At 36.7% G+C, this 17,307-nt stretch overlaps 1 protein-coding gene across 9 annotated transcripts in view; it reads left to right on the plus strand.

Moving 5' to 3' along the window:
* LOC125766872 (focal adhesion kinase 1) overlaps nt 1-4,165 on the plus strand; it is an 82,836-nt gene extending 78,671 nt beyond the window's left edge. For 8 of the 9 annotated variants that reach the window (XM_049432940.1, XM_049432941.1, XM_049432939.1 and 5 more), the window contains 4 exons: nt 122-450; nt 524-865; nt 950-1,060; nt 1,136-4,165. In XM_049432940.1, coding sequence (XP_049288897.1) covers nt 122-450; nt 524-865; nt 950-1,060; nt 1,136-1,907 — 1,554 coding nt within the window. In that variant the 3' untranslated portion in view covers nt 1,908-4,165. The remainder of the gene's footprint in view (nt 1-121; nt 451-523; nt 866-949; nt 1,061-1,135) is intronic. The other variant, XM_049432937.1, reaches the window with a different exon arrangement.
* The last annotated feature ends 13,142 nt before the right edge of the window (nt 4,166-17,307 follow it).

Consider the following 17,307-nt stretch of genomic DNA (forward strand, 5'->3'; position numbering starts at 1 on the left):
TTAGATTTGTTTCGTATCAGTATGTTTTGGTTGTTTAATCAGTAGGCTGAATGTTGATTTTTTTTTTAAGCCTGGACTTAGGGCTCACCTCGAACTCTACTAAGACGCCTTTTTTAATTAGTTGCAGGAAACACAGCAACAATTAGAGGAGAAACTTCGCAAACAGCAGCAGGAAAGTGAAATCGATTCCAAATGGTTACAGCAAGAGGAGAACAATCTCAAGAAACGGTTGAGTTTGATTACTGCCAATACCGCCAGCATGTCGCTCGATCAACAGTCGGCGGGACCACTGATGGAAGGCAACACACCACCCATCAATGGTGGTGGTTCATCACTTTCCGGTAGCTACCATTCACAGCAAAGTCCACACTTTTCCCCACAAAACACCATGTCCGGACCGCAGAGCTTGGGTGATCATTATCCCACCACACCAAACACGAGTGACTCGAGGTAAGTTCGCTAATTTATTTCTAACAAATGGAAAAGATTTTCATGACTTGTTTTGTGCTTTTTTTGATTCTAGACCACATACACCAGGATCCGGCGGCGGTGGTGGTGGTGGTGGTGGTATGATTAAATCGAAGAGCTCCTCCATGGAACGCTGCACGACTCCACAGTCGAGTGATGAGAAGTTTGCGGTGAAAAAGGTAGAACCGACCAAAACGATGCCACTCGATCGTACGAACGATATGGTGTACAACGCCACGACTAGTGTGGTGAAATCCATCATGGCACTCAGTCAGGGCGTGGATCGAGCACAAGCGGCCGAATATTTGAATCTGGTGCGAAACGTTGGGTTTGAATTGCGCGATTTGCTCGGTGCGGTTGATCAGCTATCCGACAGCTTTCCGCCACAGCGCTACAAGTAAGAATTGTTATTATCAGTCGCTGTAAAGAGGTCAAATTTCACATTTCTTCTTCTTATTTTTGGAACAATTTTTTTCTGCAGAGAGGTAGAGATGGCACACAAAGTATTATCCAAAGACATGTATGAACTAGTTACAGCCATGCGGCTCGCACAACAATACAGCGAAACGACACTAGATGCCGAATATCGGAAGTACGTCCCTTAGGAAATTTAAGCCATTTTGTGTAGAAATCACATATTTTAAATCCACACGTTTTCCACCAACAGAAGCATGCTGTCAGCGGCTCACGTACTTGCAATGGATGCCAAAAATCTGCTCGACGTCGTCGACTCCATTCGCGTACGATACCCGAACCTCTTCCCACAGCAACCGAGCGCACCGTCAAGTCCAACGCAGCGGCAACAGGGTAGCGGTAACGCATCCACAGTCAGCTCCGCAGTCCATCCGTCCAATACACCCCAAATGTTTGCCCAGCAGCAGCAGCAGCAGCAGCAACATTCGTTCGATCAATCCCAACTGCTGATGATGGGCGAATGTTATCAAAATCTTCAACCAAAGCAACCGATGCTGGCGCACAGTTCGCCGCCAACGTCGCTTACACATTCCTACGAAAGTTCCGCACCGACGATGGTCATGGGCAATGCCGGTCAGCCGGGAATAGCAACGATTTCATCGTACCAACAGAGCGGTATCTACGATAATGAGTGTATTATTAGCAGCCAGCAACAATCCGCCGACGGTGGTAAGCTGAAGAAACCTCTCATTGCCGCAAAACCACCATCGGTTGTGGCGATGGCTTCGGTTAAGCTAAAACCAGTAGCATCGGTACCGATAGATGTGCCCGACTCGGCCGCTGGCAGTGGTGGTGAGCTGTATTCGAACGCATCATCCGTAACGTCCCAAAGCCCAAACGGATCCGGCTCGCTAACCGGTGCAGACATCAAACTTCCCGACCCGGTTTCGTGTACGATTGTGCAGGAAAATTTGCTTGCCGCCAACAATCAGAAGGTGATGGCCACGAATAAGCTAGGCGGTTAGATGATCGAACTTCTGTCGGTCAATATTTCTTATACTCAGCTTCGTTTTTTTCTTCGCCTTCAACGCGATACTGAATGCAACGGTGCGGTTCAGGATCTCGCTTTTCTTGAAATAAAAATAGCAAAATGAACGTTTGCAAAGGGAGTATAAGGCTGGAGGACGACAAGAAGGGAAGTAACGTTAGGAAGGAACCGCTATTTACTGTCATATAATGTACTTGAAGATGTATGAATTGCTTTGTAAGATGATAGCATCTTATTGAACGAGTCACTAGGATGGATCTATAATCGAATAAGCGAAGGTGAACAGACGCAAAGGTAAGCAGTAGGATGTATAGTGCTGTTAATGTCCCGGCAAACGATGCAATAGAGAGCGAAAGAGAATTGAGTCATTGTTTCGTACTCGGTTGCGATTCAAGGTTCTGCTCGCGTCTAGTACTGCACCAAACTACTATGCGTGCGCAACTATATGCTAGATTTAAAGCATAATTTTATGTTATTGTACTTCGGAAAAAAGGCATATTTCGTGTAACTATCGTTGCTTCGTGCAGCAGTATCGTTGATGACCATGATAATGAGACAAAAGTGAAGGTTTTTTTTGTTTCTCTGATGAATAAAAATGAGATGAGTGATGAAGACATATGGCGTTTGGTCACGAAACGTGCTTCTAACATCACAGTGTACGGAATAGTTTTTGCTTGCAATTTTGTATCGAGGCTTTTTGGTGCATTTTAGGGTTGATAAAATTAGTTTTTGCATTAATTTTGCGCACAAGAAACGAAAGCATTCCTTCCACCTCCTTAATGGACCATATTTGCAAAAGGAATTGTTTCCGCATAACTAACAACCACCAGAAAACAAGATGAGACTAATACATAAAACAATCAGCAATATAATACGAGCACAGTGAAGGTGGTGTAATAGTAATAGCAGATTTTTTACCAAAAAAAAAACTTTTCCAACCTACAACCAAGGACGGGGAATGACGGAGGTTTTTTAGTTAAATTTTCTTTTTCCTCTTATCAAATTTTCTCTATATCCTAGCTAAGATTTTGAGAAAAAACTTTACACAGTGTAAGTAGTGGAAAGCATATTGCTAGTGAAAAGGAATTGGTTTGTGTGATTTTAATTTAAAACATTTCGTTTGTTCGCTGCTTTGTCGCTTCCCATAACTAATCCCATACGTAAACAACCATTATGCATTGTTTGTCTTTAAATTGGTAGTCTAAATTAGTACATTAATTAACAGCCTTTAATGAAAAGGGGTTTAAAAAGGAACTAATTTGTCTAGAAACATTCCAACAAAATGTATGTAAATTTACTTTAACAAGTTAAAGTGTGTATGTGTGTGAGTGTTATTTGGTTTTGTGTCACATATTCGCTATACTAACTAATACAACTATCTACTCATCTAAAGTTGTTAACATCGATCAAGCTTTTCCGCGTACTAAACAAATACGTCAAAAATACGATCAATCGGGGAAAATTTATAACATTCCAACGGTTTTGATAAACCAAAAAAAAAACGTTCACGACTAGTAAATGGCTGCTGAATGCCGAAAGCCAAACATACATGCTGTGTGCTTTGCCGGTTTACTGCATTTAATGACGCTTTGGGCATAGAAAATGCATCGCAATAGCTTGATCTCGAAACTATCTTAAAATCTCTTCATTGAAAGGATGGTAAACCGTACTGTATATAGAATGCTAAAGAGGAATCAAATGGGAAGAGAAACACATTATATGCTATGCAAATACAATTCGCGTGTGTGTGTGTTGTATTGCATCCAAAACAATATAAACGTACACTATCTTTGTGCGATTTTATTATTTCATTCAGTTTTCTATTTATGTCCGGTGCTGCACACTTAAAAAAAATCAAAACTACATCAATAGCAAACAAACAAACAAAATCTCCACGATACGGCTTAGTGAAAACAATAACTAAACTGTTAAGTTAAACTTTAGAATGGTCACTAAACCAAATGGAAGTAGTACATCGTAATAATCAAAATACTAAAAATGTCATCCCACATAAAGTATAGCAAAGCCAACAGACAAAACTAACAAAAACATTTACATCGGACATGAATAAGTATTAACACACAGAAGAAAACCAAATGACGAACGAGAACACAGAAAGCGATAATGCATGCATCTGACATGGAAGCATGTCTTCATGACCTCTAACATCCCTTTTTGTAGACCGCAGATTGATGAATTAATCCTGGATAATAAAAAAAACACACATAAAACATAGATTTAACTATTATTTTAAATAATATACCTAATTTTACTACGCATAGCATGATGACGGGTTGGGGAAAATGGCCGACGGAGGCGCCTTAATCTGCTTATTTATTTATTTTTTTCTGTTACAAAAAATTGTTCCAGAATAAATTAATAAGCTTACTGCATGCGGTTGCAGCAGCTATAACTGAATATGTTGGAAAGAAATGAAGATTGTAAAAAAAATTATTATAACTAATTAAATATCTACCATCGGCGGTTAGCCTTTTGCGACTAACTTTAAGAAAAAATCTCCTGAATTTTGTCTGATGATTTGGAAACTAAAGTAACGGAAGAGCATCCAATAATCATTTTTCTATTTAAAGCATTATTTGAGTGAAAAGAAACTTATTGCAACAAATTCCCATTAAAATATAGCATATTTATAAATTTTGCTAAATTACTCAAAAATGAAGAAAATTTTACATTTTCTCAAACAGGGTAGGGAACTTGGTTTCTCGAATAACTTCTGGCACAGACATCTGAGGGCATGGCCGTCCAAGAAGAAAATGTAGCCATTGGTGCCATCTATCGACCACAAGTTAAAGATTGGCGATCCGTTGGATACCGACCGAGTTATAGGCAAAAGTTGGTGCAAAAATGAGCCTAATGAAATTTTTAAATTTTTATATTTTTTAAAATTTTTTCTGATTTTTTAGTCTTTTTTTAATTTAAAGCATTATTTGAGTGAAAAGAAACTCATTGCAACCTATTGGCATTAAAATAAATCAATTTAAATTTTTTTGCAAAATTTCTCAAAAAAATGGCAAGGGGTACCCCTTATGAAATTTTCGAGTTGAAAATTTTTTAAATTTTTTTTTCTGATTTTTTATACTTTTTTTAATTTAAAGCATTATTTAAGTGAAAAGAAACTTATTGCAACAAAATTTGCATTAAAATATATCATATTTATAAATTTTGCTAAATTACTCAAAAATGAAGAAAATTTTACATTTTCTCAAACAGGGTAGGGAACTTGGTTTCTCGAATAACTTCTGGCACAGACATCTGAGGGCATGGCCGTCCAAGAAGAAAATGTAGCCATTGGTGCCATCTATCGACCACAGGTTAAAGATTGGCGATCCGTAGGATACCGACTGAGTTATAGGCAAAAGTTGGTGCAAAAATGAGGAAAATTTTACATTTTCTCAAACAGGGTAAGGAACTTGGTTCCTCGGATAACTTCTGGCACAGACATCTGAGGGCATGGCCGTCCAAGAAGAAAATGTAGCCATAGGGGCCATCTATCGGCCACAAGTTAAAGATTGGCGATCCGTAGGATACCGACCGAGTTATAGGCAAAAGTTGGTGCAAAAATGAGCCTAATGAAATTTTTAAATTTTTATATTTTTTTAAATTTTTTCTGATTTTTTACTCTTTTTTTAATTTAAAACATTATTTGAGTGAAAAGAAACTCATTGCAACCTATTGGCATTAAAATAAATCAATTTAAATTTTTTTGCAAAATTTCTCAAAAAAATGGCAAGGGGTACCCCTTATGAAATTTTCGAGTTGAAAATTTTTTAAATTTTTTTTTCTGAGTTTTTATACTTTTTTTAATTTAAAGCATTATTTAAGTGAAAAGAAACTTATTGCAACAAAATTTGCATTAAAATATATCATATTTATAAATTTTGCTAAATTACTCAAAAATGAAGAAAATTTTACATTTTCTCAAACTGGGTAAGGAACTTGGTTCCTCGGATAACTTCTGGCACAGACATCTGAGGGCATGGCCGTCCAAGAAGAAAATGTAGCCATTGGTGCCATCTATCGACCACAGGTTAAAGATTGGCGATCCGTAGGATACCGACCGAGTTATAGGCAAAAGTTGGTGCAAAAATGAGGAAAATTTTACATTTTCTCAAACAGGGTAGGGAACTTGGTTTCTCGAAATACTTCTGGCACAGACATCTGAGGGCATGGCCGTCCAAGAAGAAAATGTAGCCATTGGTGTCATCTATCGACCACAGGTTAAAGATTGGCGATCCGTTGGATACCGACCGAGTTATAGGCAAAAGTTGGTGCAAAAATGAGCCTAATGAAATTTTTAAATTTTTATATTTTTTTAAATTTTTTCTGATTTTTTACTCTTTTTTAAATTTAAAGCATTATTTGAGTGAAAAGAAACTCATTGCAACCTATTGGCATTAAAATAAATCAATTTAATTTTTTTTGCAAAATTTCTCAAAAAAAATGGCAAGGGGTACCCCTTATGAAATTTTCGAGTTGAAAATTTTTTAAATTTTTTTTTCTGATTTTTTATACTTTTTTTAATTTAAAGCATTATTTAAGTGAAAAGAAACTCATTGCAACAAAATTTGCATTAAAATATATCATATTTATAAATTTTGCTAAATTACTCAAAAATGAAGAAAATTTTACATTTTCTCAAACAGGGTAGGGAACTTGGTTTCTCGAATAACTTCTGGCACAGACATCTGAGGGGATGGCCGTCCAAGAAGAAAATGTAGCCATTGGGGCCATCTATCTGCCACAAGTTAAAGATTGGCGATCCGTAGGATACCGACCTAGTTATAGGCAAAATTTGGTGCAAAAATGAGGAAAATTTTACATTTTCTCAAACAGGGTAAGGAACTTGGTTCCTCGGATAACTTCTGGCACAGACATCTGAGGGCATGGCCGTCCAAGAAGAAAATGTAGCCATTGGTGCCATCTATCGGCCACAAGTTAAAGATTGGCGATCCGTTGGATACCGACCGAGTTATAGGCAAAAGTTGGTGCAAAAATGAGGAAAATTTTACATTTTCTCAAACAGGGTAGGGAACTTGGTTCCTCGGATAGCTTCTGGCACAGACATCTGAGGGCATGGCCGTCCAAGAAGAAAATGTAGCCATTGGTGCCATTTATCGACCACAGGTTAAAGATTGGCGATCCGTAAGATACCGACCGAGTTATAGGCAAAATTTGGTGCAAAAATGAGGAAAATTTTACATTTTCTCAAACAGGGTATGGAACTTGGTTCCTCGAATAACTTCTGGCACAGACATCTGAGGGCATGGCCGTCCAAGAAGAAAATGTAGCCATTGGTGCCATCTATCGACCACAGGTTAAAGATTGGCGATCCGTTGGATACCGACCGAGTTATAGGCAAAAGTTGGCGCAAAAATGAGGAAAATTTTACATTTTCTCAAACAGGGTAAGGAACTTGGTTGCTCGAATAACTTCTGGCACAGACATCTGAGGGCATGGCCGTCCAAGAAGAAAATGTAGCCATTGGGGCCATCTATCGGCCACAAGTTAAAGATTGGCGATCCGTTGGATACCGACCGAGTTATAGGCAAAAGTTGGTGCAAAAATGAGCCTAATGAAATTTTTAAATTTTTATATTTTTTAAAATTTTTTCTGATTTTTTAGTCTTTTTTTAATTTAAAGCATTATTTGAGTGAAAAGAAACTCATTGCAACCTATTGGCATTAAAATAAATCAATTTAAATTTTTTTGCAAAATTTCTCAAAAAAATGGCAAGGGGTACCCCTTATGAAATTTTCGAGTTGAAAATTTTTTAAATTTTTTTTTCTGATTTTTTATACTTTTTTTAATTTAAAGCATTATTTAAGTGAAAAGAAACTTATTGCAACAAAATTTGCATTAAAATATATCATATTTATAAATTTTGCTAAATTACTCAAAAATGAAGAAAATTTTACATTTTCTCAAACAGGGTAGGGAACTTGGTTTCTCGAATAACTTCTGGCACAGACATCTGAGGGCATGGCCGTCCAAGAAGAAAATGTAGCCATTGGTGCCATCTATCGACCACAGGTTAAAGATTTGCGATCCGTAGGATACCGACTGAGTTATAGGCAAAAGTTGGTGCAAAAATGAGGAAAATTTTACATTTTCTCAAACAGGGTAAGGAACTTGGTTCCTCGGATAACTTCTGGCACAGACATCTGAGGGCATGGCCGTCCAAGAAGAAAATGTAGCCATAGGGGCCATCTATCGGCCACAAATTAAAGATTGGCGATCCGTAGGATACCGACCGAGTTATAGGCAAAAGTTGGTGCAAAAATGAGCCTAATGAAATTTTTAAATTTTTATATTTTTTTAAATTTTTTCTGATTTTTTACTCTTTTTTTAATTTAAAACATTATTTGAGTGAAAAGAAACTCATTGCAACCTATTGGCATTAAAATAAATCAATTTAAATTTTTTTGCAAAATTTCTCAAAAAAATGGCAAGGGGTACCCCTTATGAAATTTTCGAGTTGAAAATTTTTTAAATTTTTTTTTCTGAGTTTTTATACTTTTTTTAATTTAAAGCATTATTTAAGTGAAAAGAAACTTATTGCAACAAAATTTGCATTAAAATATATCATATTTATAAATTTTGCTAAATTACTCAAAAATGAAGAAAATTTTACATTTTCTCAAACAGGGTAGGGAACTTGGTTTCTCGAATAACTTCTGGCACAGACATCTGAGGGCATGGCCGTTCAAGAAGAAAATGTAGCCATTGGTGTCATCTATCGACCACAGGTTAAAGATTGGCGATCCGTTGGATACCGACCGAGTTATAGGCAAAATTTGGTGCAAAAATGAGGAAAATTTTACATTTTCTCAAACAGGGTAAGGAACTTGATTCCTCGGATAACTTCTGGCACAGACATCTGAGGGCATGGCCGTCCAAGAAGAAAATGTAGCCATTGGTGCCATCTATCGACCACAGGTTAAAGATTGGCGATCCGTTGGATACCGACCGAGTTATAGGCAAAATTTGGTGCAAAAATGAGGAAAATTTTACATTTTCTCAAACAGGGTAGGGAACTTGGTTTCTCGAAATACTTCTGGCACAGACATCTGAGGGCATGGCCGTCCAAGAAGAAAATGTAGCCATTGGTGTCATCTATCGACCACAGGTTAAAGATTGGCGATCCGTTGGATACCGACCGAGTTATAGGCAAAAGTTGGTGCAAAAATGAGGAAAATTTTACATTTTCTCAAACTGGGTAAGGAACTTGGTTCCTCGGATAACTTCTGGCACAGACATCTGAGGGCATGGCCGTCCAAGAAGAAAATGTAGCCATTGGTGCCATCTATCGACCACAGGTTAAAGATTGGCGATCCGTAGGATACCGACCGAGTTATAGGCAAAAGTTGGTGCAAAAATGAGGAAAATTTTACATTTTCTCAAACAGGGTAGGGAACTTGGTTTCTCGAAATACTTCTGGCACAGACATCTGAGGGCATGGCCGTCCAAGAAGAAAATGTAGCCATTGGTGTCATCTATCGACCACAGGTTAAAGATTGGCGATCCGTTGGATACCGACCGAGTTATAGGCAAAAGTTGGTGCAAAAATGAGGAAAATTTTACATTTTCTCAAACAGGGTAAGGAACTTGGTTCCTCGTATAACTTCTGGCACAGACATCTGAGGGCATGGCCGTCCAAGAAGAAAATGTAGCCATTGGTGCCATCTATCGGTCACAAGTTAAAGATTGGCGATCCGTAGGATACCGACCGAGTTATAGGCAAAAGTTAGTGCAAAAATGAGCCTAATGAAATTTTTAAATTTTTATATTTTTTTAAATTTTTTCTGATTTTTTACTCTTTTTTAAATTTAAAGCATTATTTGAGTGAAAAGAAACTCATTGCAACCTATTGGCATTAAAATAAATCAATTTAATTTTTTTTGCAAAATTTCTCAAAAAAAATGGCAAGGGGTACCCCTTATGAAATTTTCGAGTTGAAATTTTTTTAAATTTTTTTTTCTGATTTTTTATACTTTTTTTAATTTAAAGCATTATTTAAGTGAAAAGAAACTCATTGCAACAAAATTTGCATTAAAATATATCATATTTATAAATTTTGCTAAATTACTCAAAAATGAAGAAAATTTTACATTTTCTCAAACAGGGTAGGGAACTTGGTTTCTCGAATAACTTCTGGCACAGACATCTGAGGGGATGGCCGTCCAAGAAGAAAATGTAGCCATTGGGGCCATCTATCTGCCACAAGTTAAAGATTGGCGATCCGTAGGATACCGACCGAGTTATAGGCAAAAGTTGGTGCAAAAATGAGGAAAATTTTACATTTTCTCAAACAGGGTAGGGAACTTGGTTTCTCGAATTACTTCTGGCACAGACATCTGAGGGCATGGCCGTCCAAGAAGAAAATGTAGCCATTGGTGCCATTTATCGACCACAGGTTAAAGATTGGCGATCCGTTGGATACCGACCGAGTTATAGGCAAAATTTGGTGCAAAAATGAGGAAAATTTTACATTTTCTCAAACAGGGTAAGGAACTTGATCCCTCGGATAACTTCTGGCACAGACATCTGAGGGCATGGCCGTCCAAGAAGAAAATGTAGCTATTGGTGCCACTTATCGACCACAAGTTAAAGATTGGCGATCCGTAGGATACCGACCGAGTTATAGGCAAAAGTTGGTGCAAAAATGAGCCTAATGAAATTTTTAAATTTTTATATTTTTTTAAATTATTTCTGATTTTTTACTCTTTTTTTAATTTAAAACATTATTTGAGTGAAAAGAAACTCATTGCAACCTATTGGCATTAAAATAAATCAATTTGAATTTTTTTGCAAAATTTCTCAAAAAAATGGCAAGGGGTACCCCTTATGAAATTTTCGAGTTGAAATTTTTTAAAATTTTTTTTCTGATTTTTTATACTTTTTTTAATTTAAAGCATTATTTAAGTGAAAAGAAACTCATTGCAACAAAATTTGCATTAAAATATATCATATTTATAAATTTTGCTAAATTACTCAAGAATGAAGAAAATTTTACATTTTCTCAAACAGGGTAGGGAACTTGGTTTCTCGAATAACTTCTGGCACAGACATCTGAGGGCATGGCCGTCCAAGAAGAAAATGTAGCCATTGAGGCCATCTATCGGCCACAAGTTAAAGATTGGCGATCCGTTGGATACCGACCGAGTTATAGGCAAAAGTTGGTGCAAAAATGAGGAAAATTTTACATTTTCTCAAACAGGGTAGGGAACTTGGTTCCTCGGATAGCTTCTGGCACAGACATCTGAGGGCATGGCCGTCCAAGAAGAAAATGTAGCCATTGGTGCCATTTATCGACCACAGGTTAAAGATTGGCGATCCGTAAGATACCGACCGAGTTATAGGCAAAATTTGGTGCAAAAATGAGGAAAATTTTACATTTTCTCAAACAGGGTAAGGAACTTGGTTCCTCGGATAACTTCTGGCACAGACATCTGAGGGGATGGCCGTCCAAGAAGAAAATGTAGCCATTGGGGCCATCTATCGGCCACAAGTTAAAGATTGGCGATCCGTAGGATACCGACCGAGTTATAGGCAAAAGTTAGTGCAAAAATGAGCCTAATGAAATTTTTAAATTTTTATATTTTTTAAAATTTTTTCTGATTTTTTACTCTTTTTTTAATTTAAAGCATTATTTGAGTGAAAAGAAACTCATTGCAACCTATTGGCATTAAAATAAATCAATTTAAATTTTTTTGCAAAATTTCTCAAAAAAATGGCAAGGGGTACCCCTTATGAAATTTTCGAGTTGAAATTTTTTTAAATTTTTTTTTCTGATTTTTTATACTTTTTTTAATTTAAAGCATTATTTAAGTGAAAAGAAACTCATTGCAACAAAATTTGCATTAAAATATATCATATTTATAAATTTTGCTAAATTACTCAAAAATGAAGAAAATTTTACATTTTCTCAAACAGGGTAGGGAACTTGGTTTCTCGAATAACTTCTGGCACAGACATCTGAGGGCATGGCCGTCCAAGAAGAAAATGTAGCCATTGGTGTCATCTATCGACCACAGGTTAAAGATTGGCGATCCGATGGATACCGACCGAGTTATAGGCAAAATTTGGTGCAAAAATGAGGAAAATTTTACATTTTCTCAAACAGGGTAAGGAACTTGGTTCCTCGGATAACTTCTGGCACAGACATCTGAGGGCATGGCCGTCCAAGAAGAAAATGTAGCCATTGGGGCCATCTATCGGCCACAAGTTAAAGATTGGCGATCCGTAGGATACCGACCGAGTTATAGGCAAAAGTTGGTGCAAAAATGAGGAAAATTTTACATTTTCTCAAACAGGGTAAGGAACTTGGTTCCTCGGATAGCTTCTGGCACAGACATCTGAGGGCATGGCCGTCCAAGAAGAAAATGTAGCCATTGGTGCCATCTATCGACCACAGGTTAAAGATTGGCGATCCGTAGGATACCGACCGAGTTATAGGCAAAAGTTGGTGCAAAAATGAGGAAAATTTTACATTTTCTCAAACAGGGTAAGGAACTTGGTTCCTCGGATAACTTCTGGCACAGACATCTGAGGGCATGGTCGTCCAAGAAGAAAATGTAGCCATAGGGGCCATCTATCGGCCACAAGTTAAAGATTGGCGATCCGTAGGATACCGACCGAGTTATAGGCAAAAGTTGGTGCAAAAATGAGCCTAATGAAATTTTTAAATTTTTATATTTTTTTAATTTTTTTCTGATTTTTTAGTCTTTTTTAATTTAAAGCATTATTTGAGTGAAAAGAAACTCATTGCAACCTATTGGCATTAAAATAAATCAATTTAATTTTTTTTGCAAAATTTCTCAAAAAAATGGCAAGGGGTACCCCTTATGAAATTTTCGAGTTGAAAATTTTTTAAATTTTTTTTTCTGATTTTTTATACTTTTTTTAATTTAAAGCATTATTTAAGTGAAAAGAAACTTATTGCAACAAAATTTGCATTAAAATATATCATATTTATAAATTTTGCTAAATTACTCAAAAATGAAGAAAATTTTACATTTTCTCAAACAGGGTAGGGAACTTGGTTTCTCGAATAACTTCTGGCACAGACATCTGAGGGCATGGCCGTCCAAGAAGAAAATGTAGCCATTGGTGTCATCTATCGACCACAGGTTAAAGATTGGCGATCCGTTGGATACCGACCGAGTTATAGGCAAAAGTTGGTGCAAAAATGAGGAAAATTTTACATTTTCTCAAACAGGGTAGGGAACTTGGTTTCTCGAATTACTTCTGGCACAGACATCTGAGGGCATGGCCGTCCAAGAAGAAAATGTAGCCATTGGGTCCATCTATCGACCACAGGTTAAAGATTGGCGATCCGTTGGATACCGACCGAGTTATAGGCAAAAGTTGGTGCAAAAATGAGGAAAATTTTACATTTTCTCAAACAGGGTAAGGAACTTGGTTCCTCGGATAACTTCTGGCACAGACATCTGAGGACATGGCCGTCCAAGAAGAAAATGTAGCCATTGGGGCCATCTATCGGTCACAAGTTAAAGATTGGCGATCCGTAGGATACCGACCGAGTTATAGGCAAAAGTTGGTGCAAAAATGAGCCTAATGAAATTTTTAAATTTTTATATTTTTTTAAATTTTTTCTGATTTTTTACTCTTTTTTTAATTTAAAGCATTATTTGAGTGAAAAGAAACTCATTGCAACCTATTGGCATTAAAATAAATCAATTTAAATTTTTTTGCAAAATTTCTCAAAAAAATGGCAAGGGGTACCCCTTATGAAATTTTCGAGTTGAAAATTTTTTAAATTTTTTTTTCTGATTTTTTATACTTTTTTTAATTTAAAGCATTATTTAAGTGAAAAGAACCTCATTGCAACAAAATTTGCATTAAAATATATCATATTTATAAATTTTGCTAAATTACTCAAAAATGAAGAAAATTTTACATTTTCTCAAACAGGGTAGGGAACTTGGTTTCTCGAATAACTTCTGGCACAGACATCTGAGGGCATGGCCGTCCAAGAAGAAAATGTAGCCATTGGGGCCATCTATCTGCCACAAGTTAAAGATTGGCGATCCGTAGGATACCGACCGAGTTATAGGCAAAAGTTGGTGCAAAAATGAGGAAAATTTTACATTTTCTCAAACAGGGTAAGGAACTTGGTTCCTCGGATAACTTCTGGCACAGACATCTGAGGGCATGGCCGTCCAAGAAGAAAATGTAGCCATTGGGTCCATCTATCGACCACAGGTTAAAGATTGGCGATCCGTTGGATACCGACCGAGTTATAGGCAAAAGTTGGTGCAAAAATGAGGAAAATTTTACAATTTCTCAAACAGGGTAAGGAACTTGGTTCCTCGGATAACTTCTGGCACAGACATCTGAGGACATGGCCGTCCAAGAAGAAAATGTAGCCATTGGGGCCATCTATCGGCCACAAGTTAAAGATTGGCGATCCGTTGGATACCGACCGAGTTATAGGCAAAAGTTGGTGCAAAAATGAGCCTAATGAAATTTTTAAATTTTTATATTTTTTTAATTTTTTTCTGATTTTTTAGTCTTTTTTAATTTAAAGCATTATTTGAGTGAAAAGAAACTCATTGCAACCTATTGGCATTAAAATAAATCAATTTAATTTTTTTTGCAAAATTTCTCAAAAAAATGGCAAGGGGTACCCCTTATGAAATTTTCGAGTTGAAAATTTTTTAAATTTTTTTTTTCTGATTTTTTATACTTTTTTTAATTTAAAGCATTATTTAAGTGAAAAGAAACTTATTGCAACAAAATTTGCATTAAAATATATCATATTTATAAATTTTGCTAAATTACTCAAAAATGAAGAAAATTTTACATTTTCTCAAACAGGGTAGGGAACTTGGTTTCTCGAATAACTTCTGGCACAGACATCTGAGGGCATGGCCGTTCAAGAAGAAAATGTAGCCATTGGTGTCATCTATCGACCACAGGTTAAAGATTGGCGATCCGTTGGATACCGACCGAGTTATAGGCAAAATTTGGTGCAAAAATGAGGAAAATTTTACATTTTCTCAAACAGGGTAGGGAACTTGGTTTCTCGAAATACTTCTGGCACAGACATCTGAGGGCATGGCCGTCCAAGAAGAAAATGTAGCCATTGGTGCCATCTATCGACCACAGGTTAAAGATTGGCGATCCGTTGGATACCGACCGAGTTATAGGCAAAAGTTGGTGCAAAACTGAGGAAAATTTTACATTTTCTCAAACTGGGTAAGGAACTTGGTTCCTCGGATAACTTCTGGCACAGACATCTGAGGGCATGGCCGTCCAAGAAGAAAATGTAGCCATTGGTGCCATCTATCGACCACAGGTTAAAGATTGGCGATCCGTAGGATACCGACCGAGTTATAGGCAAAAGTTGGTGCAAAAATGAGGAAAATTTTACATTTTCTCAAACAGGGTAAGGAACTTGGTTCCTCGGATAACTTCTGGCACAGACATCTGAGGGCATGGCCGTCCAAGAAGAAAATGTAGCCATTGGGGCCATCTATCGGTCACAAGTTAAAGATTGGTGATCCGTAGGATACCGACCGAGTTATAGGCAAAAGTTGGTGCAAAAATGAGCCTAATGAAATTTTTAAATTTTTATATTTTTTTAAATTTTTTCTGATTTTTTACTCTTTTTTTAATTTAAAGCATTATTTGAGTGAAAAGAAACTCATTGCAACCTATTGGCATTAAAATAAATCAATTTAATTTTTTTTTGCAAAATTTCTCAAAAAAATGGCAAGGGGTACCCCTTATGAAATTTTCGAGTTGAAAATTTTTTAAATTTTTTTTTCTGATTTTTTATACTTTTTTTAATTTAAAGCATTATTTAAGTGAAAAGAAACTTATTGCAACAAAATTTGCATTAAAATATATCATATTTATAAATTTTGCTAAATTACTCAAAAATGAAGAAAATTTTACATTTTCTCAAACAGGGTAGGGAACTTGGTTTCTCGAATAACTTCTGGCACAGACATCTGAGGGCATGGCCGTCCAAGAAGAAAATGTAGCCATTGGTGTCATCTATCGACCACAGGTTAAAGATTGGCGATCCGTAGGATACCGACCGAGTTATAGGCAAAAGTTGGTGCAAAAATGAGGAAAATTTTACATTTTCTCAAACAGGGTAGGGAACTTGGTTTCTCGAATTACTTCTGGCACAGACATCTGAGGGCATGGCCGTCCAAGAAGAAAATGTAGCCATTGGGGCCATCTATCGACCACAGGTTAAAGATTGGCGATCCGTTGGATACCGACCGAGTTATAGGCAAAAGTTGGTGCAAAAATGAGGAAAATTTTACATTTTCTCAAACAGGGTAAGGAACTTGGTTCCTCGGATAACTTCTGGCACAGACATCTGAGGGCATGGCCGTCCAAGAAGAAAATGTAGCCATTGGTGCCATCTATCGACCACAGGTTAAAGATTGGCGATCCGTAGGATACCGACCGAGTTATAGGCAAAAGTTGGTGCAAAAATGAGGAAAATTTTACATTTTCTCAAACAGGGTAAGGAACTTGGTTCCTCGGATAACTTCTGGCACAGACATCTGAGGGCATGGCCGTCCAAGAAGAAAATGTAGCCATTGGGGCCATCTATCGATCACAAGTTAAAGATTGGCGATCCGTTGGATACCGACCGAGTTATAGGCAAAAGTTGGTGCAAAAATGAGCCTAATGAAATTTTTAAGTTTTTATATTTTTTTAAATTTTTTCTGATTTTTTACTCTTTTTTAAATTTGAAGCATTATTTGAGTGAAAAGAAACTCATTGCAACCTATTGGCATTAAAATAAATCAATTTAATTTTTTTTGCAAAATTTCTCAAAAAAATGGCAAGGGGTACCCCTTATGAAATTTTCGAGTTGAAATTTTTTTAAATTTTTTTTTCTGATTTTTTATACTTTTTTTAATTTAAAGCATTATTTAAGTGAAAAGAAACTCATTGCAACAAAATTTGCATTAAAATATATCATATTTATAAATTTTGCTAAATTACTCAAAAATGAAGAAAATTTTACATTTTCTCAAACAGGGTAGGGAACTTGGTTTCTCGAATAACTTCTGGCACAGACATCTGAGGGCATGGCCGTCCAAGAAGAAAATGTAGCCATTGGGGCCATCTATCGACCACAGGTTAAAGATTGGCGATCCGTTGGATACCGACCGAGTTATAGGCAAAAGTTGGTGCAAAAATGAGGAAAATTTTACATTTTCTCAAACAGGGTAAGGAACTTGGTTCCTCGGATAACTTCTGGCACAGACATCTGAGGGCATGGCCGTCCAAGAAGAAAATGTAGCCATTGGTGCCATCTATCGACCACAGGTTAAAGATTGGCGATCCGTAGGATACCGACC

Source organism: Anopheles funestus, chromosome 3RL (genome assembly GCF_943734845.2).
Source record: "Anopheles funestus chromosome 3RL, idAnoFuneDA-416_04, whole genome shotgun sequence".
In the NCBI taxonomy this organism is placed as follows: Eukaryota; Metazoa; Arthropoda; class Insecta; order Diptera; family Culicidae; genus Anopheles; species Anopheles funestus.